The 24,263-nt window shown below is 43.0% G+C and overlaps 1 protein-coding gene across 4 annotated transcripts in view; it reads left to right on the plus strand.

Moving 5' to 3' along the window:
• ABCC3 (ATP binding cassette subfamily C member 3) overlaps window positions 1–24,263 on the plus strand; it is a 97,318-nt gene that overhangs the window by 9,959 nt on the left and 63,096 nt on the right. For all 4 annotated transcript variants that reach the window (XR_012648217.1, XM_075014150.1, XM_075014149.1 and 1 more), the window contains exons 2-7: window positions 11,796–11,972; window positions 14,222–14,347; window positions 15,816–15,953; window positions 17,984–18,109; window positions 19,166–19,227; window positions 20,668–20,799. Coding sequence is in view for 3 of the 4 variants with exons in the window: in XM_075014150.1 (XP_074870251.1) it covers window positions 11,796–11,972; window positions 14,222–14,347; window positions 15,816–15,953; window positions 17,984–18,109; window positions 19,166–19,227; window positions 20,668–20,799 (761 nt within the window). In the remaining variant the exon portion in view is untranslated. The remainder of the gene's footprint in view (window positions 1–11,795; window positions 11,973–14,221; window positions 14,348–15,815; window positions 15,954–17,983; window positions 18,110–19,165; window positions 19,228–20,667; window positions 20,800–24,263) is intronic.

A 24,263-nucleotide genomic window follows, 5' to 3' on the forward strand; every position in this document is an offset into this window, starting at 1 on the left:
TTGTGTTCATGGTTTTTTGTTTTATTTTTGTTTTTTAACTGTACTTGCATCTCTTATATTTACTGAAGCCCTGGATTGCCTCTGTAATACAAATACATAGTGATTGTCAGTCATTCTGTTCAGTGTCTGCCCAATGCCCAGGTAAGGGCAGTCTTTATGTTGGTGGAATTTGTATTTCCACCAGTGGCATTGTGTGTAGTAAGGAAATTTTAGTAACATGGTGCTCTAATGACTTGCCATGTTTACCCGTTCAGCAGGAGTTGCATATGTCTGTCATTGCAGAGCTTGGTCCCTGCTCTTATGAGTAAGACTTAAATCTTTCCAAGGAGTGAGGAGAGTGCTGAGGGTGGTACGCTGGTAAATTTACATGACTTGCTTTCTTGAAGAAGCCAAGTTAACTGTTCCATTTGGTGCTTCATCCAAGGGAGATTGTGATTTCTGTTCTCTTTGCTGCTTCTGGAGGTGAAGGACAAAAATTGTGCCGTGCATGTAAAATAATATGTCAGACAAAGCGCTATATGAATGTGAGCTGGTATTATTATTATCCTCATTTTACAGATGGAGAAACTAAGGCATAGATTGATTAAGGAACTTATCTTAGGGCACACAAGTCAGTGGCAGAGTTAACAACAAAGTCTGGAGCTCCTGGCTTTTAGCCATCTGCTCTGACTACTATCCATGCAGTCCTGAAATCACTAACACATGCATGTTGTGTATGTATGTAACAAAAACAGTATTTCTCAAAATAGTGGTTTTAAATAAACCCACAACTCCAATGTTTTGAGACTGTAAGAGCTATTTTATCTGATGATTAAGAACTAATGTTTGTACGTGTTTACTTACAAAGCAGCAGTGCTTAATTCTCAGAGTGCCCCACACTTCTGTGTGCCAACGACTATATCTTCAGGGATGGGAGACAAGAAAACTGCTCATCTCTCTTGATAATAGAGGAACTTATATCTCTACAGCTCCCTTCTTATCTCAACTGTATGGTACCAGTTGAAAACTGTGGCCTGTTTCTAAGTCTGTGCAGGAAATTAAGCAATATGTTTGTTGGAGAGGAGTAGGCCATAAAGTTGATGCAGTTGTTACTTTGCTGCATCTGTCCCTCCCTCCAGTAAAGCCTTAGAAAGTATTGTGGGAATTATCCTGCACTGGCAAAGATTATTTTATTGGCGGCAGCATGACCTAGTAGATGGAGAAGTGAGTGTTTTTTTCTTGTCTCTGCCACAGGCCTACCTGGTAACCTCGGGCAAGTTACTTCACATCTCTGTTCCTCGCTTATAAAATTAGAATGATAATACATGGACCTTTGTAAAGCACTTTGAGATCTATGGATCACAAGTCCCCAGTAAGAGTGAGTTCGTATTGTCACAGAAATCAGGGATAAATAATGTTGAGATCTCTTGGTGCTCAAAGTGAATGGGAGTGAAATCTTGTCTCTTTCTCTAGGAGAGGCCAAATGTCAAGAAGACTTTTGAAATAGAAATCATTTGCTTTTTCATTGGAGCATGATACAAGCTGTGGGGGGAATGAAAGGAAGTATGAAATGGCTCCTGGCTCTGCCTGGAAGACATGCTGATGGTTCAGCTTGTGCAGAACATGGGAGCCCTGTTGCGTTCATGGTACAAGTTAGGAATGGCATGTTACACAGAAGCTTCCATTCATGACTAGATTTTGATGTAAATCTGGGGTCATTGCATACCCTTCCTAAGAGCTCTTGTGACATACCTCTCCATGGCCATGACTTACTGCTCTGACAGAGTAACAGAGACGTGGCTGTGTTAGTCTGTATTCTAACAAAACAAACCAGCTGTCATGCAGCACTTTAGAGACTAACAAAATAATTTTTCAGGTGATGAGCATGAATACATGTATTTGATTCGTCAGTTTTAATTGCCTTTTTTTTTTGGGGGGGGACCGCTGAACTATATAATTGAGTCTGGACTGGAAATGCTATAGACCTGAAGAAGTGGGTCTGTTACGTGAAAGCTCATCATCTAATAAATTATTGTGTTAGTCTTTAAAGTGCTACATGACTGCTGGTTTGTTTTCGTCTGACAGGGTTTAACCTTCAAAGCACAGCAGGTCTTCTGTTTATTCAAGCATTGGCTTGAGGGTAAGTGGAAAGGTGGTGTCCTTACTGACGTGGGTCAAGGGTGATTTAATGAGTGTGAGGAGAAGTGTTCAGGGATGCTGCCCATCACAGAGAGCACATTGCTTCTTATGCTGTAGTTTGCTCTTAGTTGAGAAAGTATTTAGGGCAGAGGTGGGCAACCTGTGGCCCCTTGGAGATCTGTTTGTGGTCCATGAGACATTTTATTTACTGTTGTCCACACACAAGGTTGCCAGCTTCCACTGGTATTACAAAAAGGACACACATGTAAGCAAAGGCATGTGAAGTGAGGTGTGTGCTGATTGTACGCAACACTGATGGTGAGAGCCATGTGCTCATTCTTCAACCAGTCAAAGCTCTGCTACAGTTCAGTTGGTGCTCCCTGCAAATTCTAGGTATGCCAGTGCAGTTAACAAAACTACCCTATCCTATCAAAACAAAAAGCAGTCAAGTAGCACTTTAAAGACTAGCAAAATAATTTATTAGGTGAGATTTCGTGGGACAGACCCACTTCTTCAGACCATAGCCATAGCAGAACAGACTCAATATTTAAGGCACAGAGAACCAAAAACAGTAATCAAGGAGGACAAATCAGAAAAAAATGATCAAGGTGAGCAAATCAGAGAGTGGAGGGGATGGGGGAAGGTCAAGAATTAGATTAAGCCAACTATGCAGACAAACCCCTATAGTGACTCAGAAAATTCCCATCCCGGTTCTAACCACATGTTAATGTGCCGAATTTGAATATAAAAGCCAGCTCGGCCGCTTCCCTTTGAATAGAGGTGCAAAAGTTTTTTTTTCCAGAAACACGCATACTCTTAAGTGTTTAACAGAATGCCCCATTCCATTAAAATGTTGACTAACCGGTTTGTGGATCTGGAGTGTTTTGATGGCTGTTTTTGTGCCCATTAACCCTTTGTCTAAGGGAGTTAGAAGTCTGTCCAATATACAAAGCATCTGGGCATTGTTGGCACATGATGGCATATATGATGTTAGTAGAGGAGCATGAGAAAGTGCCCGTGATTCTGTGAGTAACCTGGTTAGGTCCAGTGATGGTATTTTCAGAGAAGATATGGGAACAAAGCTGGCAGCGGGCTTTGTTGCAAGGAAAGGTTCCAGGACTGGTATTCCTGTGGTATAGACTGTGGTATACCCTATTCTGGGAGACTGTCTTAGTTACAACAATCTTACAGTCCACTGAGACAAAGGAGGGCCACTCCCATGGCCCATTCACTAGCTTAGGTTGTCCATCCGCTGATCTAGGGGTTGGAGCAACAGCCTAGGCTGTTGTAGGCCAGGGTTCAGTTTCCTGTGTGATCTTGGATAAGTCAGTTCAGGTGTTTGTGCTTCCAGTGTCCCATTTTGTGATAGGCACGTCATGGAACGTTCAGGTACTACAGTGGTGGGAGCCATATAAGTACTTAAAATAGGCAGAATGTACCAGGAGACTTGAGGAGTAAGTAGCTGCCTGTTTTTATAAACAGATGGGCAAATGGTATGCTTCAAATGAGAGAACATTAATCCGTCATTTTGGGCATCAGATCAGGGCCTGTTCCTCTCTTGATACACTTACTTAATGCACAACACTCTACTGCCCCAATTAATCCGTGCCTCTGCCATTTGACAAATGCCCTATTTATACCACCCCACTTAGAGCGTTGTGTAATATTACTGTATCCAACCAGGGAGTCTCAGGCTATGGCCACACAGCAAAGTTATTTCGAGTTAACAGCTATTATTTCTAAATAACTTTGCGAGCAGCTACACTACGCATACGCTATTTTGAAATAAATTTGAAATAGCGGGCACGTTATTTTGAATTTTGAAAACCTCCTTGCAGGAGGAATAATGCCTATTTCAAAACAGGTGCTGTTAAGAAACAGAATAGTGCTATTTTGAAATAACCTATAACAGCATCCAATGGCACTACTGCAAAATAGGTGCTATGTGTCTGGACATGCTATTTTGAAATGCATTCTTGTGTGTAGCTGTGTTATTTTGAAAACAGCTAATTTTGAGGAGTAAAGGCACTTTGAAGTAGCGCGGGCATTTCGAAGTGCCCACGGCTACATGCCTGCCGGCACTTCAAAGTCTGACACTTCAAAGTTGCTGTAGGGGAAAATTAGCCTAATGAAATGCTGTGTATTCACCGCAGCACTTCATTAGTAATCTCCCATCACCCTGATTACCATGCCCCCTTCGAAGTTGGGAGCAAGTGTAGACCCAGCCTTTGGTTCAGTGTTGTGTCCTATCTCTAGTGCAGAGGCAGGCAAATTTTTTGGTCCAAGGGCCACATCTGGTTATGGAAATTGTATGGGGGCATGAATGCAGATGTTCCTGAGGTGAGGGAGGGGACTTCCTGGGGTGTAGCAGGGGGCTCTGGAAGGGTTGTCACTAAGGTGGGGGATGGGGTGTCTATTGGGTGTGGCGTGGTGTCTATGGGGTGTACTGGGGGGTCTGCAGGGTTGGTTCTGGGGATGTAGCCAATCAACGAGGGTAAGTCTGGGTTAAGAATTACCTGGTAAGCCCCGAAAAAGTTCCCTGCCCCCAGCCATGATACCCAGAGCACCAGAACAATGGTGCAGTGACCTCACTGCTCACTTGCTGGAGAAGCTGAGGCTGCAGGGGAGTGGGTCCAAAGGCAGGGGTCTGCTGCCTGAGGCTCCGGAGCTGCATGTGGCTCTTTAAGGACTTCTTTTTGGCTCCCAATGCTATAATTCCAAAGTTTAAAAAAAAAATCCACCTCCTGATTGTTTTTGATAAACAGTGAACATCTAAAAGCCCAACAGTGAACATCTAACGTCTAAATAAGAAATGATATGTGATCTCGAAACGTTGGATAACTCCCCGTTTAACATGTGCAGTGCATTGTGGGATGTGACGATCTGTGTTGATTGTGTTTCTAATAAAATCTTGATTTTGAAACGGAAAAGGAAGCTTGTGGCATTCCTGCTGTGAAGAGCAACACGCATCTTAAGTAAGAAAACTGAAAATAAATGTGAAGTAAATTTGGCATAATTAAAATAGGTTTGGGAGTGAAAGTCAGGAAGACAGGGTACAAACACACACGTGAAGTGTGAAGAAATAGAGTATATAAAAAGTTTGTGAACGTCCTGCAGTAAACATACATCTCATTACCATGTGTGCACTATTCTTAAAATAAGGGTTATAAAAAGTATGGTTTAACATGAGTTATTAGGGACCATCTCGTATTCACATGTATTGCGGCTCTTGAATTATTGAGGTTTTTTTTTTAACCAAATTTGAAAAAAAGGTTCTTTTTGCTACTTTGGTTGCTGACCACTGGCCAAAGGGGAAGGGACGGGTGCTAACCTGCCCTGAAGGGTAGTGTCCCTGTTTGCTGCACCACCTGGGAGTTGGGCTGGATCCTCCCAGAGTAAAGAATCCAGCGGGCCAGAAGCGGCCCACAATCCATAGTTTGCCCTCCTCTGCTATACCAGATTGCAGCCTCTGTTCAGGTCAGTTTGCCTCTGTAAACTTAACTGTTAAGGAAATCCTTATTTTTTAGTCACTTGAAATGAAAGCTTCACATTTTCAATGTTTGTCCTTCACTAGCAGAGAGAACAAACTTTGCATTGTGCTCCATAAACGAAGATCCAGGTGCACACATGCGAAAAAGTTAACTCAAGTCTATGAGACGTGCTACTATAAACTCAGTTCCTTTTGACCTCACTTTGGATAAACAAAGTTGCTAGGATGCAGTTAGACACAGTAGATAATATCATTACTCTTGCCCTAGTAAAGCTTTCATTTGTGGGATTAGGGGAGGAAGTGAGTAAGACAAGACTCATTTTGAAGTATGTTGTGCTTCTGTATATAGGAATGAAATAACTTCAGGGATACAAATAAGTTCGTTCGCAAAGGTGAAAGGGCTTCTGGAACTCAGCAAATCACTAAAGACCTTGAGCAGAATTATCCTTTTGTGTTATGATAAGGTTTTGAAGTTGACTTCTCCTGTGTTAGGTACTGCATAAATATTAAGAGCCCCTGCCCTGAAGAACTGACTGGCAAAATAGATAGAAGGTGGGGGAAAGGAAGCATTACTGTCCCTGTTTTACAGGCGAGGAATTAAGAAGGGGAGAGGGGAAATCTGTGGTAGAGACAAACTGAACTTGGATCTCCTGAATCCCAGGCTAGTGCTTTGACTGCAAGGTCACATTTTCTGTCTGTGATGGGGAGTACCAACCTCACTCTGGAGCACACTGGGTTAACCTGGCTCATCTGGCTGAGGAGGCCCTGCCCCCACCACTCTACTGGGGATGCTCAGGCTGGAGACCAGATATAAAGGCTGGAGACCAGATATAAAGGCTGTGGGGCAACTCAGCTGGGGCTGACTACTAATGGGAAAGGAATTGCTGCTGGAGTGTGGGAGGAGGAGGAAGGTGGTGGTAGTGGTGGTCAGTCAGTCAGTGGGGAATGATGGGAGAAGCCCCCCAGTCCAGAGGGAAGAGCTAATGAAAACTGTACTGGAAAGACTAGTAGGGGGTAGCCCAGGGTCAGGAGTCTTGGAGGGATTCCAGGCTGACCGAGTGGTGGACAACTCCGCTACTGACAGGGCCCTGGGCTGGGATCTGGTGGAACAGGGGGGCCATGTCCACCTACCCCACTACCCCCCTGTGGTGATCAACATCCATTGCTAAGGGCACTGGCCATTGGGCCTGACTTTCCCATTGAAAAAAACAAACAAACACAGTGCTGTAGTTAGACCCTGTGACTGTGGCTGTGAAGCGTCACCATTCTTTAGGAAGGGGGAGTTGCTAGTGACTCTGGCTGCTCTCATCGGAGAATGGCTGTGATTATAGAAGCAGTGACTGTGGCTGCTAGGCCCACTGCCATTTGGGAAGAGGGTGTTGCTGGTGCCTCCCAGTTCTGAGTGAAATGAAGCTCGCCTTGTAGGTGTATGGCAAAACATTCATTACAGAAATGTCTGTGAAAGTGAAGCTGGCATGAGGGGATTCCTTTTAAATATCCATTCGCCTGATAGGTGGATCGTAGCACAGAGGGCAGGTGAGATTTAAAATGGAGGTTGTGACCATTTGTGGTCTGGAAAGTTCCTCCAGAACATCATGTTGGGGTCAATCCCTTCCCCCGTAATTTTTATTTTCAGCCAACCTTTGAGCTGACTCTTCTGCTTATTCTTCTGCTCCCACTGTTTGTTGTCGCTGTCCTATTGCGCTGTGGGACCTGGTGTGAGTAGCTCCAGCTAGATGAAAATGTATCTGAGTTTGCATCACGGGCATTTCCAATTCAAGGGTGACCTTTTTCAAGAGAAATTTCCTTTCCCTCCCCCCACCCCACCCCAAAAAAAAGGGGAAAGGATGATGGGAGACTGCTGCGAACTGCAGCCAATTAATGCTACTCACAGCTTCTAACTTTTGAAGGCCTGCCTGAAATCTGGCTCCCATTTTAATGTAGACTGTGGGGTCAACAGCCACCGTGGGTCCCAAAGCCAAGTGGGAGGAGGGCCTGGTGTTGTACCCGAGAAGGGACGGGGCCAAAGGTGGAAGGGGTGAGGCTTACGGCAGTAAGCCCTTAGAACTGATCAGGCCACAGTGCCTCCCACTTCCCTAGGGCTGCACAGGGTGGTGGAGCAGCACTGCTGGAGTATTTCAAAGGGCCCCGGTGTTCTGGACCCCTTTGAAACCTGGATCCTAGGGCAGCTGCTCCCTTTACGTACACCCCTGCCCCCCACCAGCAGGCCTGAATCTAGATCAAATAGAATGAATTTGGTAATCTAAATCCTGATCCTGACACACAGTGGAGTCCTGACCGGAGGTTTGCTAAACACAAACAATGAAGACTGGACTAACAGTGGTCATACAAGTCCACAGTGAGGGGCATTGTTGAAGCTGTACTTAGCTGGTTAGCAGATGAACCACAAGTCTGCAACCTGCATGCAGCATCCAGGGGAGGTCTTCTCTGCAATAACAAACACTGCTAGTCTCTTTTCTGTTGTCTTTATAATTCTGGGTTAAATAAATTCCATGGCCAGTAAGTTACTATCAGGACAATATAAAACTATGGCAAGTTAGTGCTCTGAGAATTCTGTGTCTTGGCAGTACAGCTGTCCAGATGGTTGCACATTAGCACAGCAGCAGGCATGATGAGACTTGAGGAATGTTTCTGTGAAATTGCTTCTGCAGGATGTAGAAGCTGTGGGATGCTGTGTCCCTTTTGGGGTAGGGAGAGGTGCCAGGGCCTTCTCAGCAGCTCCTTTGAAGAAGTGGGCTGTCAATTACAGTAAACCCCTGAGTAAACACGTGTAAGTTGAATTTCATGCAAGTCGGGGGCTCTGGGAAAATGACCAGCACAGCAGCGCTGGTCAGTTTCCTGACTCCTGAGACTGGTGGGGAGCTGTGAACCAGGTGGCAGCCTGGCCCCCGGCTCACCTCCTTGCAGGAGCTGGGAGCCAGATTCCTGGCTCCCCACCACTCCAGCAGCGCTGTTCAGTTTCCTGGCTCACGCAAGTGGAGGGGAGCCGGGAGCCGCCTGATTCCCGGCTCCCCGCCACTCACGGTTTCAAATCACATTAATCGAAGTAATGCACAAGTCAAAATCATGTAAATAGGGGTTTTGCTGTACAGCTCCTTTGAAGTCCAAGGACATGCTCTTTCTTACACCAGTTAGGAATGTAGCCCAGTGTCTTCATTTCATCTTTGCCAAAGCTGCAATATGTGTGACACTCGGCTAGAAATTTGCCTGTCTGATGTAGTTATGTTTGTCAAAGGAGCTACCTTGTAGATCACACAAACTGTTGCAGCTCTGCTTGGTTTCCTCTAACCGTTCATCAGTTTGACTATACACTACCAACCTTTCCAAGCTTTATCACCAGATTACAGCTGTTTAATTCACTTAGGCCGTGTCTACACTAGCCCCAAACTTTGAAATGACCATGTAAATGGCCATTTCAAAGTTTACTAATGAAGCGCTGAAATACATATTCAGCGCCTCATTAGCATGCAGGCGGCCGCGGCACTTCAACATTGACGCAGCTCGTCCTGACGGGGCTCCTTTTCGAAGGACCCCACCTACTTCGAAGTCCTCTTATTCTTGTGAGCAGATGGGAATAAGGGGACTTCGAAGTAGGCGGGGTCCTTTCAAAAAGGAGCCCCGTAGGGACAAGCCGTGCAGCGGTGAGCTGCGTCAATTTCGAAGTGCCGTGGCCACCCACATGCTAATGAGGCGCTGAATATGTATTTCAGTGCTTCATTAGTAAACTTCGAAATGGCCGTGTAAATGACCATTTTGAAGTTTGGGGCTAGTGTAGACATGACCTTAAACAGCAGCTGTTACTTTCAGAGTCTCCTCCTTTAATTTGGAAATAAAACAAGTCACGTTACCTGGAAGCCCAATTGAAGAATCTCCCATTTAGAGAAGTTACCAGTTTACAAGGGTAGTTGGATTAATTGGAAGTTGGCAATTATATTCATAGCTGGAAGTCCAAAAACAGAGTCAAACACAGCTAGAGTTTTATACACAGGTGATTTTTATTTTTATCAGACAAGTCTTAATTTTATAATCTCACTGTTGAAATCTCCCAAAGCTTGATAAATTTTTGCGGGAAACTGAAAATTATTTATCGCAATTAATATACAACTGCTATCAACTAGTTTAGATAAGTCAGAGTAACTAACTAACTAGAGTAACACTAACTAGAGTAACATGTTTGATTTTTTACTTTTGACAAGTTAAATTATTTATCGTCTTAACTTGTGGATTTGCAGAAGATGTTTTTCAACCAATAGCTACAAACTGGGAATGAGAATCTGAACATCTAAAATTGCAGGTGGAAAGTGTAGCTCAATATGCTTGCGAAGAAGCACATTTTCCTCCTTACACATCAGTTATGTTCATTTTATTGCGTGCTGTTTACAGAACAGTTTTACTTTATTGTTTCAGCAGTATTAGAAAGAAGGACAAGATCTGGGCTGTAAAGGCAGCCTTTTTCCAGATCCTCAATTACTCTCAACAAATAGTTTGTTTAAACCTGAAGATCTCCCTTAATACTAGATGTTCATGTCAGATGGGCGCTCAGGTTCAAGATTTTACCTGGAAAGTGTCATTTCAAATTTGCACTGCAAACTGAGACTGCCCTGATATGCACACTGGACTGCCCCTAGACTCAGAACATCTTAACAAACGCTTCAGTGTCACTAACTGTAGATTATGGGGACCTTTTTTTTTAAATAGAACTAAGCTCTAACAAATACAGGTAAACGTAACACTTTTGTGAAATACAATATGTAAATCTTTGTTCTTAATAACAAAGCCAGAAGTCACCATTGTAATAGACAGGTTGGGGCATTACTGGAGGAATTTATTGTGTGGGATTATGCAACGTTTGTGATGGTTACTCACAGCCCTTCTGTTGCAATGAAGGTCATGAGATCTTCTATGACGCCAGATAGGGTCAATGTCACAGTCACACGGTTCTCTGAACCTTTGGCCCTTCACTGGTCCCTGAGTGCACCCCCACAGGTCTGTTTACCTCTGCTGAGGTGCAGTTTCACAGTTCTCCCCATCTTATATGGGGGCTGGGTGATGACAGTCTGTGCAGTTGAGTTTGAGCACCTGTGGTTCTTTCTTTTGGGATTTTGGGACTGGTGGTGTACAACGATCAGACGGCCCTTTGTAAAACACGAGTATTGTTTATTTTGACTGTTGGGAGCAGAGCTTTTAGCAAAAAAGCAGTTTAAAACAACAAAACTGTCTACAACCGCGACAGGCAACCTCAGATAGGGAATGGGCCACGTGAGTGGCCCTCCTTCGTGTCAGCAGGCCGCGTGATTGTCGTAACCAAGATGGTCTCCTGGGAAGGGTAGTTGTGCCAATTGCAGCTGGGTACATAGAATTTGTGAGGTGTGCTGATTGAACCCTAGCAGAACTTTGATTGGATGCAGAGGGAGCACACAACTCTTATAGTCAATGATGTGTACCGTCAGGAGGCACCTCACTTCACATGCCCTTGTTTTATGTGTGTGTCACTTCAGTAATACCAGTAGGGGGGAAAAAACCCTACAAGTATGGAAATCAGTGGAATCTGGCAGTTCTGTATGCGGGCAATGGTAAACAAAGTCATGGGCCACTCACAGATCCCGTATGGGCCACGTGGGCCTGTAGGCTGCAGGCGGCCCATCGCTGGTCTACATGGATGTGCCTCTAGCCTAAAAGGCTACCATGCTATGATAGTGACCTAGGGAGGCTTCAGGCCTCCAGAAGCTCCTAGCATAGCCCTGAGTTTCTATCTGGTCCCCTGCAAATGACCGTGCTCTCTTGAGCAAGAATCCCATTTTGAACCCTGTGATACATTGAGGGAGGGTGTTTTTGTTCTTTTGACTCTTTCTGGCCCACACCAGTTTTGTAGCTTCGTTATCTTGAGCCATTCTTTTCCTTGCCACCTGTTTATATGGAAAGCCCCCTACTGTACTAACATCTTATATTCATACAGGAAAGCCAGTAACAAGGCCAATGTGCTGTGTTCATAACTTATTACAGAGCATCTCCAAATCCATCGCAGTTGGGGTCTTGGGTTTGCATCTCCTCCCTCAGATCAGTGATGGACTCAAGCAGAGACTGGAAGTAGCTCCATTCAACAGCTGTTGTAGCCAGCAAGGCTCTAGGCTCCGAATTAATTCATGTCTATGCATTTTTTCTCCAGGATCCCAACATTTCCGTGCATACTGAGAATCCAGACCTAACTCCATGTTTTCAGAATACCGTCCTAGCATGGATCCCTAGCATTTACCTCTGGACTGTCTTACCCTTTTATATCCTCTACCTGAAACGCTGCAAAAGAGGGTACATCATTCTCTCCATGCTGAGCCGGTTCAAGACGGTAAGATCTTTCTGTAACAACTGTGCGTCCTTGAGGTCATGTGTCGGAGTGGAAGTAAGGACATACAAATGCGAGGTCAACAGCACATAATAGGTGAACCCAGTAGCATGTGGAATATCAGTGGCCTTATCTCTCTCTAGTTTAAAGTTAGCAAACAAATATAGCTTTACAAATGTTTGATAATGAGTGCACTGCCCAAATCTAGATTCAGGTGCAAGCATAAGGCTGGTGGCACTCTTGTTGGTTTCAGTGAAGTCTGGGTGCATGTAAGGGCTGCGGGATCGGTCACGTGGTAGGTAACAAGAGGCTCAGAGAGCCTCCAAATATGTAGGCATTGTCACCAGAGGTGGCCAGCTTCCCTTCTCTCTCTGGCTTGGATAAATTGGCTGGTGGTGTGAGAGCTGGCCCTTCTGTGTCAGTTTTCTTAGCCTTGCAACGATCTCCTTAGAATGGCTGTCTGTCGCTCCTGCGTGTGGGCTGATCAGTCACACTTATGATGCCAGTGTCTGAGTAACACATCATCATATCCTCATCACAACATCTCTATGAGGTAGATAGGACTCCAAATTTCACAGAAGGGCAGCTGAATCACAGTGAGAGACTGAGGACTTGTCTGCACCATGGGGTTATATCTGTATTATGGGCATGTAATGTCCGAAGGTGACAAATCTGCTATACTTTAATTGGTCATTGTAGACTGTGGTATTGCACAGAAAAGGTCCCATAGTAACGTTTGAAACAATACCTCAGGGGTGATGGGAAAGGGATGGAATTGGGGTGGGGCAGAGAGGAGGTCAGGCACCCCTCAACTAGTGGAGAAGTCAGCACCTGTGGTGATTCAAGCAGGAAGGTACATATGAAACTGTAGCTCATCTGGCATGTAAGTGTCTTGCAATGCTGACTATGACAGTGCCATGCAAACCCTGTTCTCATTTTCAGGTGACATTATAAATAAATGTGGAGCAAGTGTAAACAAACTTGTTTGTCTGGGTAATTGTCTGAACAAGTAATAGGGCTGAATGGTCTTGTAGAGTGTAAAGTTTTACATTTGTTTTATTTTGAATGAGGTTATTTTTGTACATAATTCTGCCTCTGTAAGAGCAATGTTTATGAGAAAGGGATTGCACTACAGTACTTCTATGACACGATTGAAAACTAGTGGGTTGTTTTTGTTTTGACAGTGCAAATATTTGTAGAAATATATATTTAACTGAGCCTTGTGCAGTTTGTGTTCTGTTCTGTAACTGAAATCAGTATATTTGAAAATGTAAAACATGTCCAAAAATAAGTAAATAGTATTCTATTATTGTTTAACAGTCTGATTACTCACAATTAAATTTTTAAAATCATGCAATAGATTGCAATTCATTTTTTATCAGTTGACCACCCTACTTAACTCTTGGTTTTGAGGGTAAAGTGGTTCATAGCTGTTGTGCTGGGCCTCTGCTTGGAAGTGAACTTGAATCTACGTATAAAACAGAATCCAGGATTTTCCAAGCAGCTATAAATGCCCAACAATACAGTTCAAGCTTTATTGTCTAGCAACCCTGTGGAACGGTGCCAAATATTTGAGCTGGGGCTGCATTTGGCCTTGCTGTGCCCCACTTGCCTGCCCCTGGCCAGGCAGCTGGCCTTGCATAGGTAACCAGTACCTCAGCATGCCAGTTAATCGAATGTGCTGGTTATCTGGGTGCCAGCTAACCAGGTTTTCACTTTATTTAGCATTTGTAAAGAGATCTTATTCTATTTCAGGAACTTTATAAACATAAAAGAGTCCCCATTACAACCCTGTGCAGTGGTTCAGTGTCTTTACCTGCAACTCACCAAAGAGGAAAGGATAAGAAAAGTGTCAGTAGCTTGTGCAAGGCCAAAAGAGAATCACGGTCAATTCAGGAATAAACTTTTTGTTCCCAGTGCAGAGCGCTTGTCACAAGATTCTTTTTCTCTAATTTTTACCCCTGGATTTCTAATTAAAATTGATTGATATAGGGAGACTAGGCAGATATGTATGTCTGTGTCCAAATCTCATTCCCCCAAAAGTACATGAGGCCAGATTCCCCAATTAGTGTAGGGAAGAACATATACGCTCCATTGACATAGATCATGGGGTTTTTCTCCTGATGGAAGTAATAGCACTGTTTTATTTTAAATCAGCTTCTTATTGATCAAAATAGAATTACTTTGCAAATGCCCATCTGGAGCTAAATTTGTCAGCTGTCTTCCCCATTTTAACACTATTCTTCTTTTAGATTTTAGGTGTTTTGCTGTGGTGTGTGTGCTGGGCAGACCTATTCTTCTCCTTCCATGAACTCCTACAAAGCAGAACCCCGCCCCCCGTCTATTTTGTAACTCCTTTAGTTGTTGGCATCACAATGGTTAGTATACATTGCTATTAGTGATGATTAATAGGAGTAGCTTTTGTGGCCGTGAAGTAGCCATTTGTGGATGAAAAACCTTGGGCAGAAATCTTGGGTAGTAAAACCTTTCTATACAGTTTACTGTAAACCGTCTGATTCTACTGGTCATCAATAGCCCTTGAAAGGGTTCTACGTTGAGAGCCGCAGCAGAGAGGTTGAGGAGGTGGATGGACCATGGCAACTGAACTACAGGTTGAACCTCTCTAATCTGGAACTCTCTTGTCTGGCAACATCCATAATGCAACATGCTTTCAGTAGCTGGTTGACCACTTGTCATGGGTACAGCCAAGTTTCCAGTGGCCCCATAAAGTTTGTTTACAGACACCCATCCTGACTCTGTGTTCTGTGCTGTTCTTTAGCTGTAATTTACCCCAGAATGTCTTCTAAGAGCCCAGTAAGTAGTGCAAGTGTTTATAATGCTGCTAGACAATATTGACTTCCCGTGGTCTGGCAAATTCTCTCATTTGGTGCTGGTGAGGTCCCAAAGGCTTCAGATGAGAAAGGTTCAACCTGTACCTTCCCAGCTCCTGAGTTGATGCTTTTGTTGGTTGGGGCATGAATGCAGGGTGCTGTGGGGAGAAGTAAATTTTCTAACTTCACCCTGTTGTGTGTCTCTGATGGTCAAGTAGAACTTTGGTAGGAATGTCAATTTGACACTTTTCACTACTGTTAAATGTTCTCTATTTTTTTTTAAAACGGCTAATATTAATCTAATATTAATATTTTTGAGTTTACTATGAAAAACTCTGCTTACTGAAAAAAGCCTCCAGTGCAAAGAGTTTCCATTGAAGAGCTGATTAGTAATGTCAGTTTAATGGCAGTTTCTTCTGCATCCTATAATTCCTTGTGTAAGATTCTCCATGTTGCCTTATTTGTGATTGTTGTGTCGAGATAAGTGTCTTTTATGTTAGGTTTGTTTTTGACCTCTCCTGAGCAAAGTGATGTTTTGGAGCAGTGTTTATGCATTGTTCTACACTGTCTCAAATTGTGCCTCTGGTTAAGCTTTTAATTGTAGACGTGGGATGAAAACATTCATGGTCAGGATATAATTTCACCTATCTAGGTGGAGGAAGTGCACTTTTTGGTGAAGAACCAAAAAAATTTAAAAATACATACTCCCTTAATGTTAATTGGACACAAACAAGAGAAATGCAAGTCAAAAGGAAAAACAAATTTGAATCAGGGTCCATGAAAACAGGGAGAAATTTTATTTTAAGAGCTTTTCATTAGGCAAATGGAAGTTTGCAATTGACTTCCATGGGAGCAGGACTGAACGTGACGTACACAAGAAGCTGTGTAATCCTATAGTGTTAGTGGTTTTACTGTTGCAGGGCGTGGCAGGTGAATTGTGGCAGGTATCCAATGAAAGCATGGATGGGGAGAGCAGAATCGTGTGTGTCTATGTTCCTGTGTTTACATTTTGCAGGTGTTAGCCACCATACTCATTCAGTACGAGAGGCTGCAAGGGATTCGGTCCTCTGGAGTGCTCATAATATTCTGGTTTGTGTCTGTTCTCTGTGCCTTGGGTTCTTTCCGGTCCAAGATCATTGCTGCAATGGCTCAGGTAAACTTACTGTGCTTGTGGAGGGGACAGCTGGCAGACACATCTTTGAAGGACAGTTGAGAATGAGTCACCCAGTTTAGATTTCAGATATGAACCTGAACTTTACCAGACAAAGGAGAAGTTTGGCTCCAAAGATGAGAGTCAGTCTGTCTCTAAATTAGAGGAAACTGCTGACTTCCTGTATCATTGCTTTAAAAGGGAATGCCTGGACTCTGTTCAATCAGATTGGACATCTTGCAGGAATCTGACAGCTGCTCCAGTTCCATGTGCAGTGGAGCAGATTGTAACCAGCCTTACCTTTAAATAATGAGCAGTGGTAATAGAGACAGTATGTCCTTATGTCCAGTATTCCTTCTTGGTTTATACAGTATGGCTGCAGCACATAACCCCCTGGCTTGCTCTCCCAACTGTTACCATGGTTGTAAGCAAAGATCAGAAATTTGGAGGCAGAGGAAGAAAATCTGTGCTGATAGGATCTATATTTAAAAGCAGCCAGTTCTGTCAGAATGAGAGAGGGACTCATATATCTCTGATCAGAAAAATTACCATTTGCATATTGAATAAGTGTGAAGTAGTGATTAGATAATTGGAGGACTGGAGACAAAAACACCTCGTTAAGCACACTAAACATAAAATCCGGGTCCTGTAAAACTCAATGGGAGTTCTGCGCTGCTGGGTGGTGATAATAATTACAGTGTTTTTGTCATTGCTGTAGGAGAGAACTTAATATACTGGGTTGTACAAAACAGTGTGGGTGAATTGAACTATGAATGGTCATCAGTGCAACATTCATTCAGAAAATAGTATGTACTGTAGTGGGTATACCCTTTTGAATTAACTGCTGCAAACTTAAGAACTACTGTAATAATGAAGTTCCTTTTTATGCCCCCTCTTACTCTCCCAGTCTAATTGTGAGGCTAAAACTCAAACATAATCAAAATTCCATCTTGTGAATATAAATAAGTAAAAAATATGGAACACCAAGAGCCTCTTCCACTGGAGAAAACATTATCAATGGCTCATTCTGTAGTAAATTTAAATTGAGAGGTTGGATGGCCTATGGACATGGACCCTTAGAACAAAACAGACAGCATTGCCTCTATTGGCTTTTCAACTACCAGTAGCCAGAAACACCCTATCTGTGGCTGTAAGGATTAGAGATTTTGTATGTTAATGAGAGCACAAACAATTACAGCTGTATAAGAGATAATACAATTTTGCTACAAGGAGCAAGTCAAACACTGACAGGAACCGGAAAGAAATTTCCCCAAAAGGACGGGAGTTCCACAATTGTCGAATGTGAGGTTTCTTGCACCTTCTTCTTAAGACATATGGTAATGGCTCTGTCGGAGACAGGCTACTACTAGGCCTAAGTTAATTTCTCTTCTGATCTGGCCTGACAGTTCCTGTTTGTCTATTAAAGACGTGATCCTTCAGACATTACCAGGATCTCCCAAAAAGATGTCTTGTGGCTCTGATTCAGAAAAGTATCCTTGTTCAGAAAATGTGTTTAAGTACATACTTTAAGTCCTAATGAAGTTGACAATACTTAAGCTTATAGTTAGATGCTGGAATGAATAGAAACCCTCACTGGTAAGCATTATTCTGCATAGTAAAGGGTTAGCAGGAAAGTGCCTTATGGGAGAAAATGCACCACAGGTTGAATCTCTCTGGTCTGGTACTCTCTTGTCTGGCAACATCCATGATGGGGCATGATTTTAGTTAGTTAGTTTCCCATGGTCCCATAAAGTTTCCAGCCACTAGTCCTGGCTTTTAGTGTTTGTGCTTTATTTAGCTCTAATTTACCCCTTAATGTCTTCTAGGAGCCCAGTAAGCAGTGGAAGTGTTGGTAATGCTGCCAGGCAATATTGACCTCCTGTGGTCTAGCAAACTCTCTCAAGTCCTGAGGATGCCAGACTAGAGAGGTTCAACTTTTACCAGAAAAAGCTCAATAATTAGTAGATTCTGAAAGAATTAAATCTAATGAAAACAACCATTTGCTTTTTTTTTTAATTTAATTCTTCTCCTAGGGCCATATAAAAGACAGATTCAGATTTACCACATTTTACATCTACTTTGCACTGATTCTTATTGAGCTGATCCTTTCATGTTATCAAGAAAAGCCTCCATTATTCTCCCCTGTTAATTCTGATTCTGTAAGTACTGCTATATTCCTCTGACTGGATTTTATAGAATGTCTTAGTTGGATGATGTGCAAGGGGGGGAAGATATCAGTGATTAGTCTTTATTATGCAGAGTGTTTGGTGGCATAGCGCAGTGTCTCAACCTTTCAGGGTGTCAACCTGTTATAAGAAGTCAAAAATTCTTATAGCACTCTCCCCTCTGCAATGATATGTACTAAAGTTAAAAATGCATCAGTTAACAACTATAATAATCCAGTGTCATTGGTTCACGTGCACATTCCAAGAGATTGACAGAGAATGTTTGACATTGGAGGGGAATTGTGTGCCCTGAGAGGGGAAGTAAGAGTTTCTTCATTTATATTATAACACAGTTTTTAACACCTCATCATCCCCCAGTTGAGAAACACTGGTTTAGAAGATTGGGTGCTGGCATGTGGAGCTTTTCACCACTAGATCTTTGGTTCAAATCCAGCTCAGAGCAGTTGGGGGTTGAAGACAGAGCTCACTTTTGTCAGTGAAATGTGGTGATCTCCATATTCTTTAAATTGTTATGCAGCAGCAAATGTATTTATGACCGTGAAAATATGATATGTATTCAGTTTGAAGGATGTCTTCTTAATAATATGTGAAGTCATTATGTGGTTTTAATTTACGAATGAGCCATTCCTACAGGACTGAAGACTTATTCCTTGTCCAACCTCAAGATGAGGCAGCAGTGCTGTCTAGAGGTTAAATTGCTTCTTTATCTTTTTAAGCAGTTTCCACAGTTCGATTTCTGTTTGAACCAACCTGGGAGAGAATGCTGAATTATAGAATTAATTTCTGAAATGAACATTTCTGAAAGCAAAGAATGACATTTCATTTAGTAGAAATGTGATTAAAAATCAGTGTGAGTTGTGATTTGTTACGGACTGAAATGGAGTATGAAAAATCAATGTTATGACATATTAGAACATAGTACACAGGTTATTCTCTGTGATGGACCAAAAATGATATTAAAATGTGTTTTTATTCTTTTTGAAGCAATGTTTTTTTAAAATTAATTTTTGTAGTGTAACTTTTTTGCAGAATCCGTGTCCAGAGTTGAATTCAGGCTTTCTTTCAAAGTTGACATTTTGGTGGTTTACCAGGTGAGCTTGTCTTTTTAAACCTTTTATAACCCTCAGGAAAATCCCCATTTTTTGTTGGCAAAAACATGAGACTTCCCTTGGAGTTTTTATTGGATAAACTTTTTCACTTCCTGTTCATTCTTATGTGCTGTTTCTCCTGAGAGGTATCAGCATCTCAGTGGTAGTAGTGAAAGATTTAAAAATTGGTTCATACAGAGTCAACAAGATTCCTAATACCTTTCAGAACTGTAACGGAGAAATGAAAGAGTGACCTAATAAACAGTATATACAATTTGCTTACTATATACTGAAGTACTACATATACAAAGAAAGTTGGTGAGTTACAAGAATGTGTCAGTCAATAGAATTGTTAGTGTTACATGTGAGTTCAAGATACAAAGTTCAGATCAAGATTCGGATCCAAAATTTTGTTCCTTTCCTGACAGAGAGATGGGCCAACAGCAAAATTCACATCCAGACTCAACCTTTCTTCAAGGGTGGTGGCATCTGTAGTTTTTACTAAAGCCTCTGTACACCAACATTAGCAACATCATCTTATTATCTTGGGTGTAAACCCAGTATCTCCATTTGTAATAAAGTGTGCCATTTTTGAAAAGCTTCTAAGGGATTTGAATGCTCAACTCCTATTAGAAATTAATGGACATTAGCTGTCCATATCCCCCCCGCAAGCCCTCCAGCTTTGACGATCTCTCCCTAGATGTATCATGGAGAAATAATTGGTTTTGGTTATATCGGGGGGAAAAAATCCTGTTTTCCTTTGTTTATGGTCTCTTGATGTTTTTTATTTCATTTAGTTCAAACCGTTACTCTTGATTAGTTTAATTATTTTAACATCTTGACACTTCATTGTTTTGATGAAGTAGTACAATTCAACTCAAACAGTTCTGTAGGGGGTTTCTTTATTGTTGTTTTCATTGGTCTTTTTTTTTAAAAGACAATATTTTTATAATAGGTTTTTAAAATGTTTATTTACTAAACATGGAATGTAAACTTCCTGTCCTCCTTTCTGTGTATCTGTAACTCATTTTTTGCTTTAGGATCTGATTATCACACTTGGTTTAGGGATATATCCCTCTTACTTTTATTAGCTAAGGCTTGATCTACACTAGGCCTTACAGTCAATTGCGTAGCTAGAATCGACGTATCTGCAGTCAACTGTAAAGTCTGTCCTCACTGAGGGAGGTCAATGGGAGCATTTGTCCCACTGACCTCCCTTATTCCTCTCCGTAGGAGGAGTACAGTTGACCCCAGAGAGATCAGTTTTATGATCTTTACCAGACACATGAAATTGAACTCTGGAAGATCATCGCTGAATGGGTCGCGCTCCCAATAAGTATAGACAAGCCCTAAGTGGTACTGACTTTTCTGATGATGATAGGTGTATTTAATTCTCTCTGCCAAATGGGTTTGGAACTATTATTTTTATGTTCATACATACAGCATGGCAATTCGTGGTTATAAGAAGCCTCTTGAAGATAAAGACTTGTGGTCTCTGAATGAGGCTGATACCTCCAATGTGATTATACAACAACTGCAGAAAGAATGGGATAGACAAGAACGAGAATGGAAACAGTAAGTGCTTCCAGGTTTCAGCAAACAAAGATTGTTTTCTGAATTTTTTGAGTTAAAAACTAGTCCTGCTCTGAAAAAGGACAAAAATACGATCTACTCGAGAACACTGCTCCCGCCGGTGTAAGATACCCACTACACAGAGCTGAAAATGTCACCTCTGTGAGAGGCACAGCACTCTGGTCGATGTGATTGTGTCATAGAACTGGAAGGGACCTCGAGAGGTCATGCAATCTAGTCCCCTGGCTTCACAGTAGGATTTATCACCATCTCTGACTTTTTTTTTTAATCTAACCTGCCCCAGACAGGCCCTCTCAAGGATTGAATTTACAACCCTGGGTTTATAAGGTCAATGCTCTAACAACTGAGCATGACTCTGTTTCAGTGTAGAATCTGCATTACATACATTGCCTCTTGACTCTCACTCCTGCATGGAGCTCACAGCTGGAACCACTCTGCCTGGAGGCTGACAGCTTGGGTGGGGCAGGCTGCAGCTGTCAGTGTTTCACAATGCTGCACAGAGTTAAGTTGTTGGAAGCCCTCATGGTGAGGACATGCACCATGAACAGATGAGGAGGCATGTGTGGATGTGAGCCACTGTGCTAATTACAGTCTAACTGACATCGACTTAATTCTGTATTGTAGAAAAGGCCGAAGTAAAACAGCTACCTGTTAACTCAATCTGTTTTCCAGGAATAGTAAGTGATGGATGCTTGCTTTAATACACTTTTATTCCTGTTAGCATGGCAGAACCAACACACTTATGGGAAAGCGAGCCGGACTCTTCCCTGGTTCAGACATCACCCTATAGAATTGCTAATTATGTTCTGAGTGCAGAGTCTCCACTGCTGGCAGGATCAGGCTGAGTTTTGAAGGGTGGTAAAGTGGGCAGGAGAAGATCTTACATGAAGCTGAAGCAGACTTCATCTGGAATCTCTGAGGCTATGTCTACATGGCAAGAGCTATTTCAGGATACAGTACTGTGGTATCCCAAAATAACTGCTCGTGCCTATGCAATGCGCCTGTTGTCTCAAAACAGTTTTTGAGATAACAAGGGCACTGTTCCAGCATGCCAGTAAACCCCATCCCCAGGGCGGTACAGGGGTGCTTCAAAATAGCACATTATTTTGGCATATGGCGCTCTCTGGACAGCGCCACATGCCAAAATAACCTATTTCAAAATCTACTCAAAATAAGCTATGCAATTTGAATAGCACAAGTTGCATAGCTTATTTTGAGGTTAGGCTGTTGTGTAGACCTAGTATGAGGGATAATGGATCTGGAGCCTGGCAATCTCATTCTTAATTAATTTTAGAGTGGAATTTTTGTGTGCCTTAAGAAATAAAAGGAATACACACAGAGAGCTTCCACATCACACCAATGTCAGCCTTTGAATAATCTCCTGGATCCAGAATAAGGAACTAGGGATGAGATGCCTAGTTCGGCTTCTCACTTCAAACTAATAATAAGTTTTTGAAAAAATGACAAGCATGGCTTAAGAAGGAGGCCCCAGTTCTGCTCCCAGAAAAGTTAGTGGCAGAATTCCCTGTGTTTTCAAGGGCCATCAGCATCAGGCTTGGCCTTTGCATATAGTTAGTACACTAGACAAGATGTCCTTTCAGTCTCGTAGTCTGTCCTAAGCTGATTTAAAGAACGTTATTTGTTGTCTCTGTCTCTCCCACCCGCTCACTGCTGTCCAAAGCATTTTTAAATCGATCTCACTGAGGATGTGTTCTATAGGCAGGAATTTAAATAACTGGGTCCTTCACTTCCATTTCCTCTAATTGTGGAGATATTTCTTCTCCAGTCAGAGGTTCTTCCTCTGTTTCCCTGCTCCCCTGCAATCATGCCAAATTGGAAAGCCCCCATTCTGGAATAGCCATTCTCTCATAGTAGTTTTTTTTTTTTTTGGCAGGACTTGGCACATGCTGGGGGAGTTTCTGCTTTGTAGCTGCAATTTGAAGCCCTGGGGAAACCGCAGCTGCCCACCCTCCCTCACAGCCCTGGGAAAGCCACAGCTGCCAGCCCTCCCCTGCAGCTCTAGGGAAGCCTCAGCTGCCAGCCCTCCCCTGCATCCCCAGGGAAGTGGCAGTCCCCCAGTGCACCCAGATCCCTGGGGAATTGGCAGCTGCCCACACTTCCCTGAGGCTCGGTGGGGACGGCCTAATACAGGACAATTCATCCCTTTTAAAGAAATAAGTCGGGACTCCTTTTTGGCATCCCAAATACGGGACCGTCCCACCCAGTACAGGACGGATGATCAGCCTCCTTTTGGTGCATGGACATGTGCCCAGCTTCTCCCTAATGAGATTTGTGTAATGAGGGCAGACGTTTTACAGAGACATACATGGCTCAGCAGGACCTCCAGTCTGAAACCATGCCTAGGGCTTTGTCAGGCAGTTCATAGAGTTTTGAGAGTCTGTCAAACAAACCCAGGCCAGCTTGCTGTGATCTTGGGTGGAATTTGTGATCTGTGTTACCAACTGGTAATACATGGTGATGAAGGCACAAGTGATTCTGAAATCATAGAATCATCGAATACTAGGACTGGGAGGGACCTCAAGAGGCCATCAAGTCCAGCCCCCTGCCCTCATGGCAGGACCACGTACTATCTAAACCATCCCTGATAGACATCTATCTATCCTGTTCTTAAATATCTCCATCGATGGAGATTCCACAACCTCCCTTGGCAATTTATTCCACTGTTTGATCACCCTGATGTCCAACCTAAACCTCCCTTGCTGCAGTTTAAGTCCATTGCCTCTTGTTCTAGCCTCAGAGGCCAAGAAGAATAAGTTTTCTCCCTCCTTATGACACCCTTTTAGATACAGGATATGTCTGCACAGGAGCTGGGGAGGTATAACTCCATTAGGGATGAACATACCTCTGCTCGTTCCACTCAGGCTAGCATCTAAGGGTACGGTCATCACAGTGGCACAGACTAGCTGCGTGATATATAACCCTGCTTGACTCCCTGGGCACATATTTAGGTGGTTAGCCACAGCTGCCCTCTCCATCACCATGGCCAGCAGCTATTTTAGGCTGCTACGCAGGTGTGTTTTCCGAGATGCTTTACAGAAATACCCGCTGAAGGGATGCAAACTGAAGTAAAAAGTAAACATCCAGGAACCTCTCTGCCCCAAATCACTGAGCCACATAGGTCTAAAACAGCTAGTGTGAGGTGTCCATACTTACCTTCTAGGGATCCGCAAGTACTCCTGGCAGCTCTGTGTCTAGCTCTGCTGATTACCAATTAGACCTGCTCTGATGGAGGAGTGGACGTGTTTTAGGAAATGACCCTACCATACCGAGTCCATGAATGGGTCAGGGGAAGGAAGCAAATGCACAGGGTCCTGGCGTTTCAAAGCAGCCCAATGCATGCTGTGATGGAGTGGGGGGTGAGCTGCTCTGCCTGTCACACTTGCATCCAGCCTGACTCTCGCACACCCACCCCCCTCTCCATCACA

This window comes from Carettochelys insculpta, chromosome 20, assembly GCF_033958435.1.
Source record: "Carettochelys insculpta isolate YL-2023 chromosome 20, ASM3395843v1, whole genome shotgun sequence".
In the NCBI taxonomy this organism is placed as follows: Eukaryota; Metazoa; Chordata; order Testudines; family Carettochelyidae; genus Carettochelys; species Carettochelys insculpta.